Genomic DNA, 20,763 nt, shown 5'->3' with positions numbered 1-20,763 from the left:
TAAGAAATCTGTAAAATAAAAAAGCAAATCTTTGAAAAAATATTACAGTTGAAAACAGTTTTAAAAATTGTCCTCTTTTCCAGGCATTATGTAAATGTGTACCTTGTCTCAGATTGTATATATCTGAAATCATGAGATCTTTAAATTGAAAAAAGAGCAGCACAAATCTGTAAAAATAAAATTTAAAAGGTTGTTTATTTGTGTTTATTCTATAACAGACATGTTTTTCTTTCAAATAGCAGCAAATATCTGGAAAATATAAATATTTTCGCTGATTTTAACACAGTAAAAACTGTATAATTTTATAGTCAAACACATACATTTTTTGGCTTCATTTTTAGGTGTGAAATAATACTAGAGAGAAAATCATCTGTTTTTTTAATGACTCTTAAAAATGTTAATTCTTACAGTGTATTACCCATTGTCAGTGAAGGCATCTTCCTCAGGTTGATATCAGGGATCACTGTGTACTTTTTCACTGACAATGATGAAACTGAAATTAAAGAAACAGAGAGGTAATCAGATGACAGTCAAGTGATCCAGCATAGTTTTATCTTTAAACAAGCTTCCATCCAAATTATGAGGAGTTAATTAACATGTGATGGATAATAGACTCTCCCCCTCCCTCCCTCCCTCCCTCCCTGTCTTCTCCCATCACCCTCCTCATCCTGGAGCCTGTCTCTATGACAACGTGGAGCAGGCGGGGTTTGCCAGCTGGAGTCAGAGTCCCTCAGTCTTCAGTTGGCATCACCGCTAGAAAACCTCCACAGCGCATCACGCCCCGAGTGGAATGGAAGAAAAGGACCAGAAAGAAAATGTACGTAGCTTCCTTTTTGTTCGCATTGTCGTGTTTCTGCAAAAAAAAGAAAGAAAGAAAGAAAGAAAGAAACCCATTACAAATGTGCAGCTTGTTGAGCAGAAGATTGATGGTTTAACAGTGGATCAATAAGGCTATTGTTCCTGCCGCTGCCACAGACTGCAGATGGAGACATGAGCAGGCTGCACGATGAGGAAGCAGCTTTTATGCACTGACACGGTGGCAAAGTGGGAGTTTTGTGGCCGTGCAGCGGCTCAGGCCTCATCCTGCTGATGCTCCTCTATTGTTCCACAGGGGGAGTACACCGGGGAGATAAAGGGGGGGCTGCGGCCTTCCATGAAGCTGGTGGTGATGGGGATTGTTAACAAAAAACCCAAGAGGTCAGTGCATGTTCTCATTTTATGGCTCATGCATTATTTACGCAGACTACTGTTGCACGCATTGCGTTGCATGTCGCGCTCGTTAAACTTCCCCGGTTTGCAATAAAGCAGATTTAAGTTCCTGTTTTTGGGTAAATATCAGCGTTGGTTCCTAATTTAGGTTCATCTGTGTGGGAGAGCTGCAGTTCCCATGAAATCCGAAGACTCGCTGTGGAAATTCTTGTGCTGGATAACATCAGCAGACTGTTTGTTCAGTCAGTCATCAAATTAGTGCAGTAAAAAAAAGAGACAATTACTCTGCAAAAATAAGCCATGACGCAGAAGTTTCTGTTTTAAAAACTTATTTTTAGCTGCAGGAACTTCAGAAGTGTTTTAAGGACAAAGGCTCCCAGGAGACCTTTACCCCATATACTGACTGTAACACAAGCCTGATGGTGTTTTAGATCTTTTTATCCTCATTTTATTTCTCTGAGTCAAAACTATCCTGATAGGTGATGTGCATAAAACTCAAAAATTATATTAATAAAGGTGCTAATTGGAACGAAAATGCTCACTTTGCCGTGCATTAGAAGCACAATTTTTAATTCTGTAAAGAATTTTTAAGAAAGAAGCTCTTTAATCAATCATTTCTGCAAAAAGGTTCCAAAAGGTGCCTCAAAAAACATCAAAAATCCTTCTTTTAGTTCGGTAAATGGTGCTCCAATTTCCATTGTTCCACAGTAAAGAACAGCTTTTAAATGGCTCTTAAATAATTTTTCAAAATAAAGTATTCTTTGAACGTTTTTTGAATCACGTTATTATTTGTAATTTGAAAAACAAATGCATGAACATAGCTGCTGCTGGTCATTTTAAAAATTTAATTAAAAATAAGCATTAAAAATCAACCATATTGACCAAACAACCACAAAATTAATCATTATTAGTGAAACATGGACCCTAAGAACTTTAAATTAACTTCCAAACTGAGAATGAACATACACTGAATGTGCATTCAACAGATTGATTCTAATAACAACTGGAAATATACAAATTTGAAGCATTTCCAGTGAAATACATTTAATATTTAGGGTTCCCAATTGTTAGTCAGGCAGAACAAAACATTACAAGATGCCAAGTTGGGATTAAAGAAACTGTGACACAAATTTCTCACTGTTTTCTGATGTTTTATAGACCAAATGATTTATCAAAATAATCAAATAAGTAAGAAATTATACTAAGTTGCAGCTCTAATTTCATGTTATCACCTGCCACCAAATAATTCCAATAAAATGAAGAACCTTTAATGCTTTAAAGAACCGTGTAAAGTCTTCTAAAGGTCTATTTAAAAAAACAATATTTTTCTGAGATGATTTATCTAAACACAGCGCTGACATAAAGTAAGTCATCTTAATACTATATATTTCTGATTCTCATAAAAATATGAGACCAAACACATGCTGTCTTGGTTCTCAGACGCTCCTAAAATAGATTTAAAAGGACAGAAACTGTCCAAATAGCTGAATTATGAAATGACTCAGTAAAATGGAGGATTCTTACAAAGGTTTGTTTCCCAAAGATGGTCAAAGAAACATTCACTGGCAGTGGTGGGAGAAATATTTGGACAATTCTTAGTAAGTAAAAGCAGCAGTTCCAGGAAATAATAATAATCTGTTGCAGCTAAAATCTCCTTAAATGGCTGTTTTTTTAAACAGCGCTTCTGTCAGTTTGATATAATTCTATTAAAATATCTTGATTATTGGTGCTTTAACGTGTATAGGCTGCATGTTTTAATACTTTATATCATAAAAATGTAATATTATGTGTACCCATCATGTTATTCTGCAAATATCATAACCTGCAGAGAAATTTTATGAATGTAGAGTTGAGAATATTATTGTTTCTGATGGAGGAATAAAACAACATGCCCTTAACTTGTTTTCATTCAAACTATTATCTCTCTTCAAGCCTATTTTGTGTAATAAATTCCCATATTCCTTAAATGTCTCGTTACTACATTGATTGCATTTGTGATAAAAACCACAAGATGTCACTGTTGTCCAAAGAATCTATAAAGGTGAACAACCCCAGAAAACGCTATATGTTGCTTGAAATTTAAAGTGTCTGTGTTCTGCTCCTTGTGTCTGTTTCTGTTGTGTTTGTTTATCGCAGCATGGAGGTTATTCTGTCCAGTCGGCCTCAGGAGGAGGACACGGAGGGCGACGTTGGTCTGCAGCTGAAGGTCAGCTTCAGAGAAAAGGCCGTCCAACGCAACGCCCGCCTGGCTGGAAAATGGGGTTCTGCTGAAAATACTCTGTCCTTCTTTCCTTTTGCAGCCGGAGAACCCTTCAAGGTACTTTGCTGATGTAAAATCTACACTCCCAGCCCTGAAGTGAAACAATCATATGTAGCAAATACCAGCAGTTTGCACAGTTCAATAGGCGTGAACATATGAAATGTTGTAGGAGAGCAGTCATGTTCTGAGTTTTCTGAGCAAAAGCAAAATTTACAGGAGAATAGTTGCTCCAGTTGTTGTCATTGACAGGCTGTATTTTGACAGGCTGTTATATGTTTTATGTGGGAGTAGATGTGAGGTTGAATTTGTAGAGTCGGCTGATAAAATTGCACTGTAAGCAACTCTGGCAGCTCCAGTAACAAGATATTGTTTCTCCAGAGATAGATAGCATATAACAGGACTGTCCATTATGCCTCTTCATCATCATCATCATCATCATCGATCATAAAGAGATGCAAAATGACCACTCATATAATAATATGAGAGAAAACTGTGCATAAAATGTCCTAAATATGATGCTAAACAGTCAAAATAATAGCTAGAATTACCTGAAAGAGACACAGAATGGATACAGAGATCAAAAATAACCCAAATGTGACACAATACAGACTAAACTAAATGCAAACAACCACAGAGAGATCCAAAGCAATCAAAATTAGACACAAAATGACCAAAGTGGGACAAAAACAATCATATACAGAAGCAAAAATGACCACACTGACTTACAAAATTAATACTATCAGACACAAAATAACCTAAATGAAACGCGTGCCCACAAAGAGATACAAAATGATCAAAATGAGACACAAAATGTTTAAAAGGGAACAAAAGCAACCATGCAGTGATGCAAAATGACCACAAAGAGAAACAGAATGGCTACAAAGAGAAGGAAAACAACCTACATTTAGCACAAAACAACCCGGATTACATGAAAACAATCACAAAGAGATGCAAAACAATCAAAATGAGACAAAAAAGACCAAAATGTGACAAAAACAAGCATGTAGTGATGCAAAATGACAACAAAAACCCCAAAAATTAATAATATGGGACACAAAATGACCAAAATTAAATATAAGTGCCCACAAACAGTCAAAAAAAGTCAATGAATGACCAAAATGAGAAAAAAGACAACAATATAGTATTGCAAAATGACCACAAAGACTCAAAAAAGACTCATAATATGAGACACAAAATGACCAAAAATAAATGACAGTTTCTCCAACGAGACCGAAAACAATCAAAATTAGACATAAAATGACCAAAGTGGGACAAAAACATATAGAGATGCAAAACAGTCAAAAGAGACACAAAATTAACACAAAACGACCAAAATTAAATGCATGTGCCCACAAACAATGAAAATGAGACAAATAATTATCAACATAGGATAAAATCCATCATAAAGAGCTGCAAAATGACCACAAAGAGACTTTTATTTTGAAAGTCTGACCTCTAATTTTGTATAAATGAGACTTTTCTTGTTAATCTCTCAGCTGCAGTCCCAGTTTGTGATTTAGGCTGAAAGAGTATGTCTTTTTACATGACTGTGACCTTTCTTTGCCCTGCAGATGGAGATAGTTTGTGAGCACCAGCAGTTTCGTATCCTGGTGGACGGTCAGCCTCTGTGTGGCTTCACCCACCGACTCTCCCAGCTCGCCTCCCTCACTGCCTTACGAGTCTTCGGCGACCTCCAGCTCACCAAGGTGGCCTAAACGCCTCGCACAGGTGACGCGAGGACGCCCAGGACAGCTATATAATACTTAAGATTAGAATAGGTCTACTTTGAGTGAATAATTTAACCCTCGGTGGGGATGTTGTGTTTCCATTTTCAGACTAAGTCACACCTGCCTCGTAATCACGTGTTAAGACAAAGTGCCTTCACTAAGATTACCTGTCTGGGGACTTGAAGATACTGACTGAATGTAACAGTCTTAAATCAAATGTGATTTGAACTGAATTAAACAATGCGATCGAAGCTGTAATATTTTTCCTGAATGAATATTTGTACAAACACTAGAAAAAAATGTCTGTGATTTAAGAAGGGAAAAAAAGGGAGATTTCAGACTTGATTTCTCTGGCGTTAACCTTTGAAAGCACTTACGTTTACGAGCGCCTGCATGAAGATGAACGTTTCTGATTGCGTCACCAAGATTGTCATTCTGTGCCCGACTACGTACTGTAACAGGTGTAATAATGTAAAACTTTAGTGCATGATAGTAAACACACACAGTGTGCTTCATTTCTCTCAGTTGGAGTCCAGATTAAACACAACGTTGGAAGGGTTTTCTGTTGTTGCACCATCATCAGCTCTGAGTTGGTTTCTTTCACCATTAGCACTTTTTATGTGAATGTTTCATATCGACTTTACTTCACTGCAATAAATCACTTTTGTTGTTATTTGCTGTTGTCGCGGTTGAATGACTGCTGCTTGGATTCGCTCCAGAACCTACTTCCACAGCGTCATATATCATGTTGTGTCTCTTATAATTTCACTGGGCGCACAATGACAATATAATATGACAGAAAATGAGCAAAAAATGTCCCAAATGTGACACAAAACAGCCAGAATAAGACCTCAAATTACCTCAAAGAGACACAGAATGGCAACAAAGAGAGAGAAAAAAACAAAATGTGACACAAAACAAACAAAGCTACATGCAAGTGCACAGAAAGAGATGCAAAAAAATCAAAAATGTACACAAAATGGGACAAAAATAACCATAAAGTAATGCAAAATGACCACAAAGAGAAGTAAAATTAACACATATTGGCCAAAATTAAATGCAACTCTCAAAATTAGACACAAAATGGAACAAAAGCAACCATATGGTAAGGCAAAATGACTACAAAGACTCACAAGCATAAAATTATAAGACAGAGAGCGACTAAAATTAAATGCAAGGCCCCAAAAATAGATGCAAAATGATCAAAATTAGACACAGAATGACCAAAGTGGAAAAAAAACAATCACAAAGAGATGCAAAACAGTCTAAATGAGACACAAATCCAAGTCCACGCTACTCAAAATGAGACAAAGCAATGAACAAATCGAGACAAAAACAGTCATACAGTGAAGCTAAATTACAACAAAGAGACATAAAATGTACAATACTTAACACAGAGTGACCGAAATTAAATGCAAATGAAACAAAGGTTAAAAAAACAACCATTCAGTGATGCAAAATGACCACAAAGAGACATACAGTCAAGAATCTGTGACACAAAATGATCAAAATGAGAGAAAAACTATGATAAACAGTTGCAAAACAACCAAAATGTGACCCAAAACAAGCTAAACTAAATGCTAGTGCCCACAAAGACATCCAAAACAATCAAAATGAGACATAAAATGACCAAAATGGGGCAAAGACAACCATATCTCAATGCAAAATGACTGCAAAAATAAACTACTCACAAAACTAAAATTCTAAGACAAAAAATGACCAAAATTAAATATAGGCGGCCACAAAGAGATACAGATTAACTGGATAAAGGTACAATCAGTGCTTGGACTCGCCCCAGAACCCACTTCCACAGTGTAATATAGCACTGGGTGATTGTGTCACTCCTGATTTCCCTGGAAGCAGACAGTAAAACAACACCAGCTCAGCCTGAGTCACTCCGATAAAGGCTCGACTCAGCTTGCACAGTGGGAGTGTCTGGTTGTGGTTGCTGGGAGCAGCCAGACTGAACTGAAGATTTAATGATTGGGACAAATACCTCTGGAGGTTTTTCTAGTCTCTACTTGTACTGTACTTCCTCGACTTTTGTTAAAGCAGAAGTACAACATGAAGGAATTCTACCCTTTAGGGCTGGAAAAGTTGAATTTATGACTTTATCATCACATAGGAGGTAATTTAAAACCTGTTTTGTGATCATATGGGCCAAAGTAGGAAACTATAATGGAAATCCAATGAAGAGGATGTTGTGTTGAATATATACATTTATATACAGTTGTGTAGACAAGTTGTGGAGACCATACATATTCTGGCAGTCTCGAAGTTCTGATTTTCTATGATGTAATCATTGAAACATATTTGTCTTTGTCACAGAAAAACAATCGTATTTTGGATTTTTCACAGATTTATTATAGGTCTTTTGGAAATATGACAAAATATCAAAAATATACATACAGTAACTTTAATTATCAGTTTTGGTGATTTAGAAAGGTGTGTTAATCCAATTTTCTTAGTGCCATGGCCTCTTAACTTCTTGTGAGTGATTACGATTGACTACAGCTGGTGACTCCTTTGAGTCAATTTAAACAGGGCCCATTTATACACTGATTAGACTCAGCAAAGATTTAGAAAAGCAAATTATTGACTTTAACAAGTCAAGAAAGTCCCTTGGAGCCATTTCAAAGCAGCCACAGATCCAGAAATCAACCGATCGTAAGCATAAAGTTCATGATACAGTTGTGTCACTGCCACAATTAGGAAGAAAACACAAACTATGGACCTGCTGCAAAGAGACAACCAAGAATCACCAAAAATCAGGTTTGCAATGAATTAGAAGCTGTTGAAACACAGCTGTCAGTGTCCACAGACAAGTGTGAGGCTGATAAGCAAGAGGGAAACCCTAAAAGTAACACCTAAAAGCTTGAATGAAATTTACTGCTGATCACATGGCCATTAACACCAAGAACACTAAACCAACCATCCACCAAGCATGGTGGTGGCAGTATCATGCTCTTGGGCTATTTTGGTGCCAATGTAAGTGGTGCTTTACACAATAATGAAAATGTTGGATTAATACTTTGAGTCTTTTCTTGAAGAAGTTCTCTGGATGACTTTTCAAGACCTGCAGACTACAAGTAAAAGTAACATCAGCAACATGTATTTAAAGCATCAAAGTTCACATATTCATCAATCTTATATCAGTAGATTATTTTTACTGATGCATTAGTGTGTATGAAGCATTTACTTGGAGTTAGTTCTAATAACTTGATGCACAGTTTAGTTGCTTAGTTTAGGAGTTTGATATTTTTCATTGAGTTACAGAAGAACATCAAAGGTTGTGAGACTGTGAAGTGGTTGGAAAGAAAAGAAAACATTGGATTATTTTTTCTATTTGAGGTTTAATTCAAATAAAATCCTTTAAGACGTTTAGATGAGAAATGACTCTCACAAACCTATCAAAACTAATACGGCAACACATTACTTTTCTGTGATGGGTAAGAGGCCCAAAGTAATGGGAACCACTGGTTTAATCCTTAACTGTGTGCTGTAATTAGTGTGTTGATCACATATTGCATTGAGTACAGCTGTCAATTTTTTTTTTAAAAAGTTGTAAAGTTGCAGTGGTAGTAAAAGATAAATTTTCAAAGAGAAATTTTCAATATTTCTCTTTGAATTAGAAGCATAAAACTGCATAAAATATAAATTACAAATATAGTAGTTTTCAACTTTGGTGTCTGGAGTTGGAGTAAAATTCCATTGAAAGTAGTTATTATTAATTTGAAAAACACATGAAAAATTACCAACTTAAAACAAACTGCTACAACTTTTAAAACTCTAAAAGATACAATAATCAGACTAAAAGTGCCAGAATTTCAGAGACAAATGAACAGAAATGTTACGAACCGCTGATGCTTTCATTCATTTTGTTGCTACAGCACATTCACAGAATGTTTGAATTCAATCTTCTTCATAGCAGATTAAAAGAACAAGATGCATTTTTACGTGGAATGAGCAGCTTTATGTTTGCTCTCTGATTGCATCGATCCAGTCCATCTTGTCCTGGTGACTCGGAGCCTGGATGAAGTAGTGCGTGTCCGACTGAGTGATGATTTTAAACAGGTTGCCTTGAATGTTGCCTTTCACACCTGCATGGGAGGAGAAATTACAGTCAGTAAAGTTTATTTGCATGGGGATTGACATAATAAACCTGCGTTAGATAGACACACTGATAGGTTAAAGCAGAAATACTTAATCAGGAGCAGATAGTGCAGGTCTGTGATGGGATGACAGGGAAGACAAAACAAATAAATGTGACACAAAAGAAGGACAAAAGAGATACATAATAACTCAAGCACAACACAAAGTGACCTCAAAGAGACACAGAAGCTACAAAGAGAGAACAATCAAAATGTGGCACATAGTAACCTAAATTAAATACAAACAACCAGAAAGACATGCAAAATGATAAAAATGAGACAAAATGACCAAAAATGTATAAAAAGAACCATAGAAAGATGCAAGATGATCACAAAGAGACCCTAAATCAACAATATGGAACAAATAAATCACAAAAATTAAATGCAAAAATTCCCATGGTGATGCAAAATGATCAAACTGAGTCACAAAATTACCCAAACAGAATAAAAAGAACCATAAACAAATGCTTGATAACTACAGAGACAACAACATGAGACACCAAATGATCAAAATTCAATGCAAGTGCTCACATAAAGAACCCAAAACTACCATACAGTGATGCAAAATCACCACAGAGACAATATGAGACAGAAAATGACCAAAATTACATGCAAACAACTACAGAGAGATTCAAAATGAGAACTGTCCAAAATGGGACAAAACTATCCTAAAAATATACAAAACAACCAGACAGGGACACAAAATCCACATTATGAAACACAAACTGAACAAAGTCAAAGTCGAGCACCTACAAAGAGTTGCTAAACGCTAAAAATGAGACAAAAATGACCAAAACAGAATGAAGACAACCATAAAGAGAGGCATAAAATGATCAAAAGAGGACTAAAACAACCATGCAGTGATGCAAAATGCTAATATTAGACACCAAATTATCAAAGATAAACACAAATAGCCATAAAAAGGTCCAAAATAATTCAAATGACACATGACTTGATCAAACAGAGGTAAAAGAGATGTTAAATGACCACAAAGAAATGTAAAACTAACAATATGAGACAAAAATTGACCAAAATGAAAAGCAAATACACACAAAGACATGCAAAACTATTTAAAAGTATCACAAAATGACCAAAATGGGACAGAAGAAAAGCCCTCAGAGGGCGCAGTACTCCACCAAGGCTGCTCAGTCGTTGTATGATTTCCGATGGTTAAGTCCACAGCAGTCAATTTGTAGTAGGATCGCAATCATGTGATCATCAGCAAGCAGCTGACATAGTGTTCACTTGTTGTCATAGTTACAGTGCCGCTATCTTGCAATGATACAGAAATCTTTAACAAATCCGTGGATCCAGACTATAAGCCCCATCACTGCCAAAATCTAATCAGTTGGTCCTTGTATCATTTCTGACCTTCCCTGAACATTTCATCCAAATCCGTTGCTAACAGACAGACAGACAGATTCACAGATGAACAGACAAATGTACGGTTATCGTCACATAACCCTACTGCATTCCTTGGCAGAGTAAAAAACATCCCCAGCGACATAAAATTAACAATATCAGACAAAGAGAAACCTAAATGGGTCAACAAAAGGATGAAAGACAAATGATATGATGCAAAACTCCAGACACAAAACAACCACAAATCCTGTCTGTATGACTTTGTCTGGGTGTGGCGCTCCTCTAAGTGGCTTTATAAACATCTGTCTCCAGGATCTGATCGTTTCATAATCTGTCCATGACGATACATTTGTTTCTAAACACTGCTACACTTCCCTCAGTATTTTACTTGCCTAACAGTCATCAAAAACATTGTGTTCATCATAATGTAGGCATTTTTGGACAAAATGGGGAAGTTCAGGCTTTGAACCCACAGCTAAAACTTTGCTCATCGGATCAGTTCATTGCTGTTTTAGTTAAATAAACACGTCTGTTGTTGCATCTTGTAACTGTGTAATTGAAAAGGTTACATTAGAAGTGCAGAAGTTTCTCAAGAGTTACTGTCGGCTCACCTGAGGGAACTCCGTTATCATCCAGAGACGACACCAGACATCCTCGCAGCGAGAAGCCGCCCACGGGGCTGATGTCATCCTGACAGGTGACAAAACAGGAAGTGGATCAGACATAATGACGTGGAGAATTTACAGGGAATGATGTGTAACAGCAGCTTCAGAGTCACAGCTGGATAGAACAGCTGATGTACTAAGACTGGGATCTGTTCTGTTCAGTTTGTCATAAATAAAGTATTTAAAATCACTATGAATTACAGTATATTGTTATGTTTTTGCCCTGTCATAACGCTGCCTGTTCACTCACCGAGGTGGGATCATAATAGTGAAGGAAAGCAGGTTCTGAACGCAACACGAACAGTCGCACCTTCCAGTTCTTCCTCCTGTGTCCCTGTTTAAATGAAAGTTAATTTGATTAATTCATACAAACGTGAACAAATGAAGCCAAAAAACCACAAATACACCTTTATTTTAGTCAATGAAAGGTTTAATAATGCTTACAGAGCACTAAAACAATGTTAATAAGAACAGGCTTTGGGTTGCCAGGTTAGGAAAGCTGATATTGCTGTTATAAATACTAATAATCCATTAAGTTTGATGTAAATACTGCATTTATTCATCTATTATTATCAAATTTAAATAAGTGTTCAAAAAGTCTAATTAGAGGTGCTGCAATATAATTTAATATTTAAAATGTGAAACATTCTTATCATGGTCCATGTGATAATATTGTAAATAATTCTAATTACTGCACCAGTAATAATCTGGTTGACACAAACACAAAAACAATATAGCTATGATTAAAGACTATCTGTTCACACACGTGCTATTTTAAGTGTGATTAATCCACCTAAAGAAGATACAAAGGACCCAAATAACCCAGTTAACGATAAATTTGAGTCATAATTAAGTTTTTGCTCATAATTTCTACAGATATTTGGATAACATTGTGATAGTGAATTGCTTTGGCATCAATAATCGTGTAGTGAAAATCTCATATATTGACAGCTTTCACAACCTGTAAACTGGAAAATTCACCAGATATTAAACTTTCCAACTGTACTGGAATGGATCATATGTAGCTTAAGGTTCCTTTAAGAAAATTCATTGAATCAAACCTTAAAATCACAACATTTCATCAAAAATCAATGGTTTAAAAGTAACCAAAAACTCATTTTTTATTGACTGATTAACCACTGGAACCATACATGATGATTTATAAGTTATTTCATTTGTAAAATTGGTGTGTTTTCACCTGTTTGAGCAGAAATCCTCTCTTCATCACGGTTCCACTGAGCTCCACTGCAGAAAGCGACGTCTCTGCCTTCACGCTGCCTCTTTTCTTTAAACTGTCAGACTGTGATGAAGCACAAACAGCATTAAACCAACCAGAACTCCAGCTTCCTGTCTCCCATCTCAGAATAATGCAGTCAGTGAATCAGCTCTGAGAATCTGTGCTTCATGTGCAGATGTTCTCAGTGAGGTGTTATCCAGCAGTAATATATTCAGACTGAGTGGAACATACGAAGCTGTAAAGAGCAGTGGAGTCGTCCATGAACTGCTCGCTGAGTCCTGCAGTCCTGAGAGCGGCGACACTCTTCAGGCCGACGGTTCTCAGGAAACCTTCCTCCAGCAGAGCCGAGGCCAAAGTCACGGCCTCCACACGGGTCAGAGCGAGCTGCATGAACACCAGCCAGTCCACCACCGCTGAGCCTGCAGGAGAGAGACACATTTATAGACATAAGCATGTCCAATAAAGGCAGAGATACATGGTTTGAAAAAAGAGGGGGAAAATCCTCATATTCCAGCAGCTAGGACGCTGTATGGCTTGTCTATAACAAGTTTTAAAGCAGAAAAGTTAAACAAACCATACTTTTGGAGACATTTATTTGCTTTTTGGAGTTGTATGATAAAAAAACTAACCAAAAAAGTCAATATTCTGACAGTCGGAGAGCCAGAAAATATTGTATACTAATGGAAAATAACTATTTCATTTAGAAAAAACATATTTTCTCATGTTAATATTACATGAGATCATTTGTATTTTGTGCTTTTTAAATGTTACATGAACAATATTTGCATGCAAAACCAAAAAAACTACATATATTATATAATTAGAATTAAAAGATATTTTATACTTAAAAATACAGAACCAAAAGCTTTTTGTTACTTATCATTAACTGTATCTACTTTAGAAAAATATTTATACTGTTAAACTCATGTTTAATTTTTGTATTTATTAAATAAAAAGGGAATATTTGTGAAATTACAATATATTTGTTAATGTATTTCAACAGTCTTTTAATATCAATAAAATAAAAACTTTCATACTTTCTGTGTTTTCAATGTTTTCCGCAGCTACAGATTTTTTACTCTTTTTGTTATTGTAATTTTATTGATATTTTTGTCTATTTAACGTTTCCACAGTACCAGGTTTTAGTTGTTTTTAGATTAGATATGTACTTTTGCAGTATGTTTTTTATAAACATGATCATTATTATTTTGCTTATTGTGTATACATTTTTTGGGGGGGTTAGTAAAATGAAAAGGAAAAACATAACATTACAGATTTTTTTCTTTTTTTTAAAAAAAAATGTAATTTGCATTTTCTTCTCTGATGTAAAGCACTTTGAATGTTTCTAAAACTTGAAAACTTAAATCTAAATAACTATAGCGGCTAAAGATGCAAAATCATTTACAACAGTTTATTTGTAGTGGTTTATATATTGTATATATATATATGAACATTTTGAAGTATTTTTAATTCTAATGGGCTTTATTAGGATCAGCACTGCAAGAGTTATCACCAAGTAGCAGCACAAAGCAGCACGAATCCAGTTCTGTGCATTTTTAGGTGATAATTATGATTCATTTAAAATATTGTCCAGCGTATTAGAGCTCAGATTGTTGATGTTTCAGAGGCTGACCTGAGAAGCAGTTGCTGTAGGTGCTGCCCTGCTCCACATGGTTGCTCATCTTGATGCCGCTGTGCACGTCGTACATGGAGTCCAACACTTTACTGTAAATACAAACAGAAGCTGAGACAGTTAGAAACACGGATATAGTCGAAAGAAAACAGGGCGAGACATGCAAATCTGTGGTAAATCTGTGGGAGTCAGTGGCGTTTACCTCAGGTTGATGTTGTGTAACTGGGAACCACCAGGTTCTTGCTGCTTGGTCGCCTTCACACCTTCATTCGTCTGCAGCTTGTTGACCTGGACGGTGATCTCTGCTGCCCACTCGTCTCTCTGCTCTCTGGAACAAGCCTCCAGGAAATGGTTCACGCCGTGCTTCGTCTGCAGCTTGAACACCAGCTAGTCAAAAACACAGAAAGGAGACTGAAGTTTAGGTTTGTTGGTGCCAGAAAACTTGCCAAATTGCAAATTGTTCTTCAAAGTTCAGGTCTGGACAAAACAGAAACCTGAGGCAACACATTTTCCCATCAGTGAGGTTTGGAGCTGGTGGAGCCACACCTGCACTGTGGTTTCCACCAAATAAAAATGTAAACAAAGGAAAACAATGATTAGAAAATGTGATGCATCCATCACAAAGTGCAGTTAAATGGGAAATAAAGTGTTCGTGAGCCTTAATGTGATGCATATTTTGCTTTACAGAAGAAATTATTCCTTCATTTTGATTAGAATTTTGTCCTTTAGTGAATTTTGTTACTTTTTCCAACTTTAGCAGGAAAATTAACCCCATAATTTGTCAACAAAAAGCTGCAGATGTCTACACTGAAATGTTCTCAACAGTCACATTTCAGTGCATATACTACAATCATAATTTTTTTTTTTTTTTTTTTTATGTTTTGAGACATTTATTCAAAACAGTGACAGCTCAATAAGTCTGGACCACAGCTTAGAACTGGATGACCTGGCCCTTTCTCTTCTTGTCACCACCCAACTGGAAGTGCTTGCACCTCTTGATGGCCAATCATAATATTTTAATTACTGAGAGATGACAGTTTTCACTCAAGCTGCATCTACTCTGAATATGTCTATAGTGTTTGACTGAAAGAACTTCTCAAAATCTCTCCGTTTGCAGAAATGACTCACCGGTCGATTTTCAAATTCCAGGAAAGGACAAGTTATCACACAGTCCTTCAGCAGGATCTTCCCTCTCTGACACGAGTCTCTTCTGCTTCCATCGTATTTGTAATAAAGCAACTTCTCTGGTGTCAGAACAAACCAACGGGCCTTCCAGTTGTGCACAACATGACCCTGTGAACATAAATACACAAGTAAATAAACATAGATTAGATAAACAAGATCCTAAACAGCACGGACATGAAGGGAAAACAGCATCCTTTCTGCAGCAATCACAACATCAGTGATTCAAAAGCCTATCTGCAAGTGATCCAGTTTACACAGATCAAACTTGTATTTTAATTAAATGAAAAAGAAATATTACATGAACACATACGCTATTTTAAAAAACTATGATTCTATGAAAATTTTCCTATTTATTTCTTAAAAATCTGTATTTTTGAAGCACATGGAAATATCAATAAAATGACAAAATGGACCAAATTTATTTGTTTAATATAAAATAACATTAAAACTCCTTAACTTTGAATAACCATAACATTTCTATTTTTGCAAAGTTTTTCCCTAACAAAAAATGCTATTAAAATACAATCACAGATTTATTGTAATTTCACAAATAGTAACTTTTTATCTAACGAAACTGTTTAGTTTCAATGAGTTTAATGAGTATTGGTTCTATAATTTTACATAGATTTACATAGATTAAACATCTTATGTAATTACAGAATATTTCAGCACAAAGATGTTGAACAAATGTGTTTTCATTGGTGTACAATATCTATAAGCACTGGTAATCTGGAAAATTCTTTTTTTTTCATTATATATATCATTTATTTTATATTATAGGTAGCGTCCTTGTTTTCACACATGTAAATATTCTTCATTAAGCATTTAAAAGCCACAAAAAATACACGTCATGTAAAATCTATATTTTACAGTAGTTCTAATAAATCTCTTACCCTTTTCACCAAGAATCCTTCCCTCAGAATAGTGACTTTCTTGTCTGAATCCATTCTCTCCAGTGTGTTCTTGCCAACTGAGCTCTGCTTGTTCCTGCCTGCTCCAGTCTTTCAGTTTAAATGTGTCACACCCACATTTACTCCCACACTCCTTTCTAAAACACTGCATCTTCCCCCCATTAACACATGATGGCGCTCTGACTCCTTCACTACCTGGATCAGGATGTTCGCTTGAGACTACAATTCTTCTGCTCTACAACAGCTTTACTCTCCATCAGTTTAGGCATGAGAAGAATTTAGATCCTGGATATTAAACTGTGGCTCACATCCTCCAGAGTCTTTATCCCATTTTGATGAACAAACAGCTGGACTCCTCTGCAGCAGCTAGATTGTATTTAATTTTACATGAACAAAAATGGCATTTTCCCACTCAATGGTTTTAAAAAAAAAAAAAAAACCTTGTAGACATTTTTGCTCATTTATTAAGATGATTACTAGATTAAAAAAATAACCAAAATAAGACACTAAATAACCTCAGAGACACAGAATGGCCACAAAGACATGCAAAAAACAAATGAAGTTAATAAACAACCAAAATGAGACACAAAATAAAGCGAATGTGACACAAAATGACCAAAAGATGACAGAATGACAACAAAAAAGAGAAAAACAAAAGTGCTGCAAAGAGATGTGAAACAACCAGAGTGGTACAAAATCAACCACTACGAAATGCAAAATGACCACAAACACAAAATATCCCAAATGTGACACAAAAAAGATTAATAGCAACTAAAATCATGCACAGAATATGACAGAGACAAACAGAATGGACATAGATAGGCCACCAAGATGCAAATGTGCAAAAATGGCACAAAATCAGCCACAACAAAACACAAAATTACCACAAAGAGATACAAAATTGGTGCAAATATGATGAATGAGAGATAAAACAACTAAAATGAGACACAAGATAATCTCAAAGAGACACATAATGGCCTCAAGACATGCAAAATAACCTAAATATGATAATAATTAACAATTATTAGACACATAATAAATCAAATATGACACAAACTGCCCGAAAGTGACAACAAAAAGATGCAAAATGGCCGAAATTAGGGAATAAATGAGCAAAATGAGACACATGGTAAGCAACTGTGACTCAAAATGATGTGAAAGAGACAGAACGGCCACAAAAAGTTGCCAACAAACCAAAACACGACACAAAATATAGCTAAAGTGACATAAAATGACCTAAAAAAAGGAGAAGGATGGGATGGCTGTTCCTCTGCTCAATGATCCCAAATGGCTCATGGACTTAGCTTTTCTTGTTGAGCAGCTGAATGTACTGAACAAGAAGCTGCAAGGCCAGGAGCAGCTTGTCAGTGCTGCCTATGACAAAACTTGTGCTTTTGAAAGCCCAGCTCTCTCAGACAAACCTCTGCCATTTCCCAGCATGCAAGGCACTCATGGACATGGTCACACCATTCAGTGGGGAGAAGTATGCTGATGCCATTGTGAAGCTACAGGAGGAATTTGATCACAGGTTTGCAGACTTCAAAGCAGTGCAATTCTGAACTCAAAGCCAAGTTCAGGGAGGTGAGTGGAAAAGCAGACAAGCTTGGACACTTTCTGAGAGAACTGCCCCCAACCTTCCCTGAGCTTTCCAGGATGTTCCAGCAAACCATGTGCCTTCTCCACCATGAACTTCAATAAGTCAAAGTGCAGATCCAAACTTAGTGATGAGCATCTTCAAGCCATACTGAAGGTCTCAACTGTTTCCTACCTCAAGCTAAACGTGGCTCAGCTGTGTGAGAAGAAGCGCTGCCAGGTCTTCGGCAGCAAGGAGTGGGCAAGAGAAGCCTATGTTCAGAAGAACCGTTCATGCTGAAGAATTGTTAGTCACCAAGATTGAGAAGACTGAATCAGTTGTACTTTTCTTTACTTGATGCCGCCCAGCCTCACTCAGACTCTACCTCCAGCGGCCCACAAGTAAATAAAATAAAAAATAAATAAAAAATAACCAAATGTGGTGCAAAATGACCCCAAAGAGAAACAGCGTGGTTACAGAGAGACCAAAGCAGTACAAAATGAACAACAGCGAGATACAAAATCATCACAAAGACACACAAAAGGTCCCAAAAGCGACGCAAAAGAGATTAATAACAACTACAATGAGTCACAAAATAAGACATTAAGAGACAGAGCGACTACAAAAGGATGCAAAATGATGAAAATGTGGCAAAAAATGATCATAAAGGGAAGTAAAATGATGAAACACCTGCAAGATGCACAACCGCCGACACAAAATAATCATTAGGGGTCCTTTGCATCCATTTTTAGTAGAACTGAACTATTATTAACATTATTAATTCCACCTGTGCTTTAAATGATGCAACAGCCCAGAACATCTGCAGTGAAAAAGGTCTCTTGCAGTGCCACAAATGTGGGGAAATGACTTAGAAATACAGTCACAGTAGTTAATAGACCACAACTGTTTAAAAAAAAAAGAAGTTTATGTGTTGATAGAAAAACTATTATCAACAGATTTGTTTTAAAGATCAAATATCCGACAGAGTTCCGTTTTCTTTTTGTTTTTCTTCTGCTTATGTAACAGTTTTTCAGTGTGCTTGAATAACCTTGTTTTGACTAAAAAGCACCAGGAGAGTTTTCTCAGAGCTTCAGGATTCCTATAAACTCTGCATTGTGTCTCCCAGGTGAGGAAACCTGAGAAAACTGGAATGTGTTGAGCACACAGAGGAAACAATAACCCCGAATCCTGCTTCTTTAGGCTCGAGCACCTCTCCTGAGTCAAACATGTTTTCTGTGAGATGAGAGCTGAGGTGTGTCTGGAATGCCCTCTGTGTAACATTAACCATAGACCAAACATTAATTACGGCAAATAAAAAAGAGACGGTGGTGTTTCGGCACGCCAGGATATGACGGCTTGTGACGCAGGTTGTCTTGGTCACACACTCTGAAAGCGCAAACACTCGAGCGACTCTGTTTTCTTGGTCCACAGACTTATTGTTTGCTGGGTGTGTGTTTAAGTGTCCACGTCCACAGTTGGTTACACAGAGCACATCGCCAGTCAGACTCACGTTTTATGGCACTGAAATGGAGACAGAATCCCCACTAGAGGTCATAAACCTGACTGGTTTATTCCCAGATGTCCAAAAGTTCAGAATCCTTTACCTGAAAATGAAAAAAAAAAAACTACTTTCATTTCTTGCAAGTAAAAACTTTCAGATTTCCCATAAAAGAGAGAAAAATATGTTACATTAGACACTATATAACCTCAGAGAGAGACACAATGTTATGGAACAATGGAACAAAATGACCCCAAACACCAAAAAAGGCACTAAAAAACCCTCAAAATGACCAAAATGAGGCACAAAATAACACAAATCAGCCTCAAAATGGCTTCAGAGAAAAACAGGATGGCCACAAACAGATGTGAAACAACCAGAGTGGTACAAAATCAACCATAAGGAAATGCAAAATGACCACAAATACACACAAAATGTCCCAAATGTGACACAAAATAGATCAATAGCAACTAAAATGGCACACAAAATATGACAGAGAGAAACAGAGTGGACAGAAGTTGCACCAAAAGATGCAAAATTACAAAAATGGAACAAAATTGACAACAACAAAATGCAAAATTACCCCAAAAAGATACAAATTGGTCCAAATGTGACACAAGCATGATTTTAAAAAAAAAGCTAAATTAGACACTATATCACCTCAAAAAGACGCAAAGTAAAGCAAAGGTGACACAAAATGCCCCCCAAAATAGACAAATGCAACAAAATGATGCAAAAATGAGGGACAGAATGGCTGTAAAGGGATGTGAAACGACCAGGGTGGTACAAAACCAACTATAATGAAATGCAAAATGATCAGCAACAACAACAACCAGCACAAATGGTGTACAAAATTATCTTAAAGAGACAAAAAGAGATTCAAATGGCCAAAATGTGATGCTAAACTCTGAAATTTAGACACAAAATAGATCAAATGTAACATAAAATAACCTCAAAGAGAAACAGTGTGGCAACAAAGACACAAAAGTGGTACAAAATCCATCACAACAAGACGTAAAATGGCCACAAGCACACAAAATATTCCAAATGTGACACAAAAGAGATCAAAAGCAACAAAAATGTGAAACGAAATAAAGAAAATGTGACACAAAATGACCTGAGAGACAGAATGGACATAGATTGAGTCACCAAGAGACGCAAACTTAGAAAAATGATTGAAAATCGGTCATAATGAAAGGAAAATTACCACAAAGAGCCACAAACTGGTCCAAATATGACACAAAAGAGATAAAAACAAACTAAAATTAGACACTGTTGCATGTTTTTGTTGCCTCTCTCTCTTTTGGGGGTAATTTTGTGTCATATTATTTTTATTTTGTGTCTCTTTGAGG

At 36.3% G+C, this 20,763-nt stretch overlaps 2 protein-coding genes across 2 annotated transcripts; one reads left to right on the top strand and one right to left on the bottom strand.

Annotated features, from left to right (window-relative positions):
• Nucleotides 1-686: 686 nt before the first annotated feature.
• On the top strand, nt 687-5,869 carry si:ch211-10a23.2 (Galectin-related protein A-like). The gene is made up of 4 exons (XM_023286628.3): nt 687-817; nt 1,112-1,197; nt 3,346-3,526; nt 5,041-5,869. The coding sequence occupies exons 1-4, from the start codon at nt 791-793 to the stop codon at nt 5,182-5,184; spliced, it is 438 nt and encodes a 145-aa protein (XP_023142396.1). The 5' UTR covers nt 687-790; the 3' UTR covers nt 5,185-5,869.
• A 164-nt stretch (nt 5,870-6,033) lies between these two features.
• plek2 (pleckstrin 2) lies at nt 6,034-16,468 on the bottom strand. The gene is made up of 9 exons (XM_023286667.3): nt 16,323-16,468; nt 15,373-15,537; nt 14,447-14,631; nt 14,245-14,336; nt 12,843-13,030; nt 12,573-12,674; nt 11,625-11,708; nt 11,321-11,399; nt 6,034-9,296 (listed from the first exon to the last, which is right to left on the bottom strand). Exons 1-9 carry the CDS (start codon nt 16,374-16,376, stop codon nt 9,169-9,171), a joined length of 1,077 nt encoding a protein of 358 aa, XP_023142435.1. The 5' UTR covers nt 16,377-16,468; the 3' UTR covers nt 6,034-9,168.
• Between the last annotated feature and the right edge of the window lie 4,295 nt (nt 16,469-20,763).

The sequence above is a fragment of the Amphiprion ocellaris genome, chromosome 20, assembly GCF_022539595.1.
Source record: "Amphiprion ocellaris isolate individual 3 ecotype Okinawa chromosome 20, ASM2253959v1, whole genome shotgun sequence".
In the NCBI taxonomy this organism is placed as follows: Eukaryota; Metazoa; Chordata; class Actinopteri; family Pomacentridae; genus Amphiprion; species Amphiprion ocellaris.
This window is presented reverse-complemented; position numbering and strand designations above follow the sequence as displayed.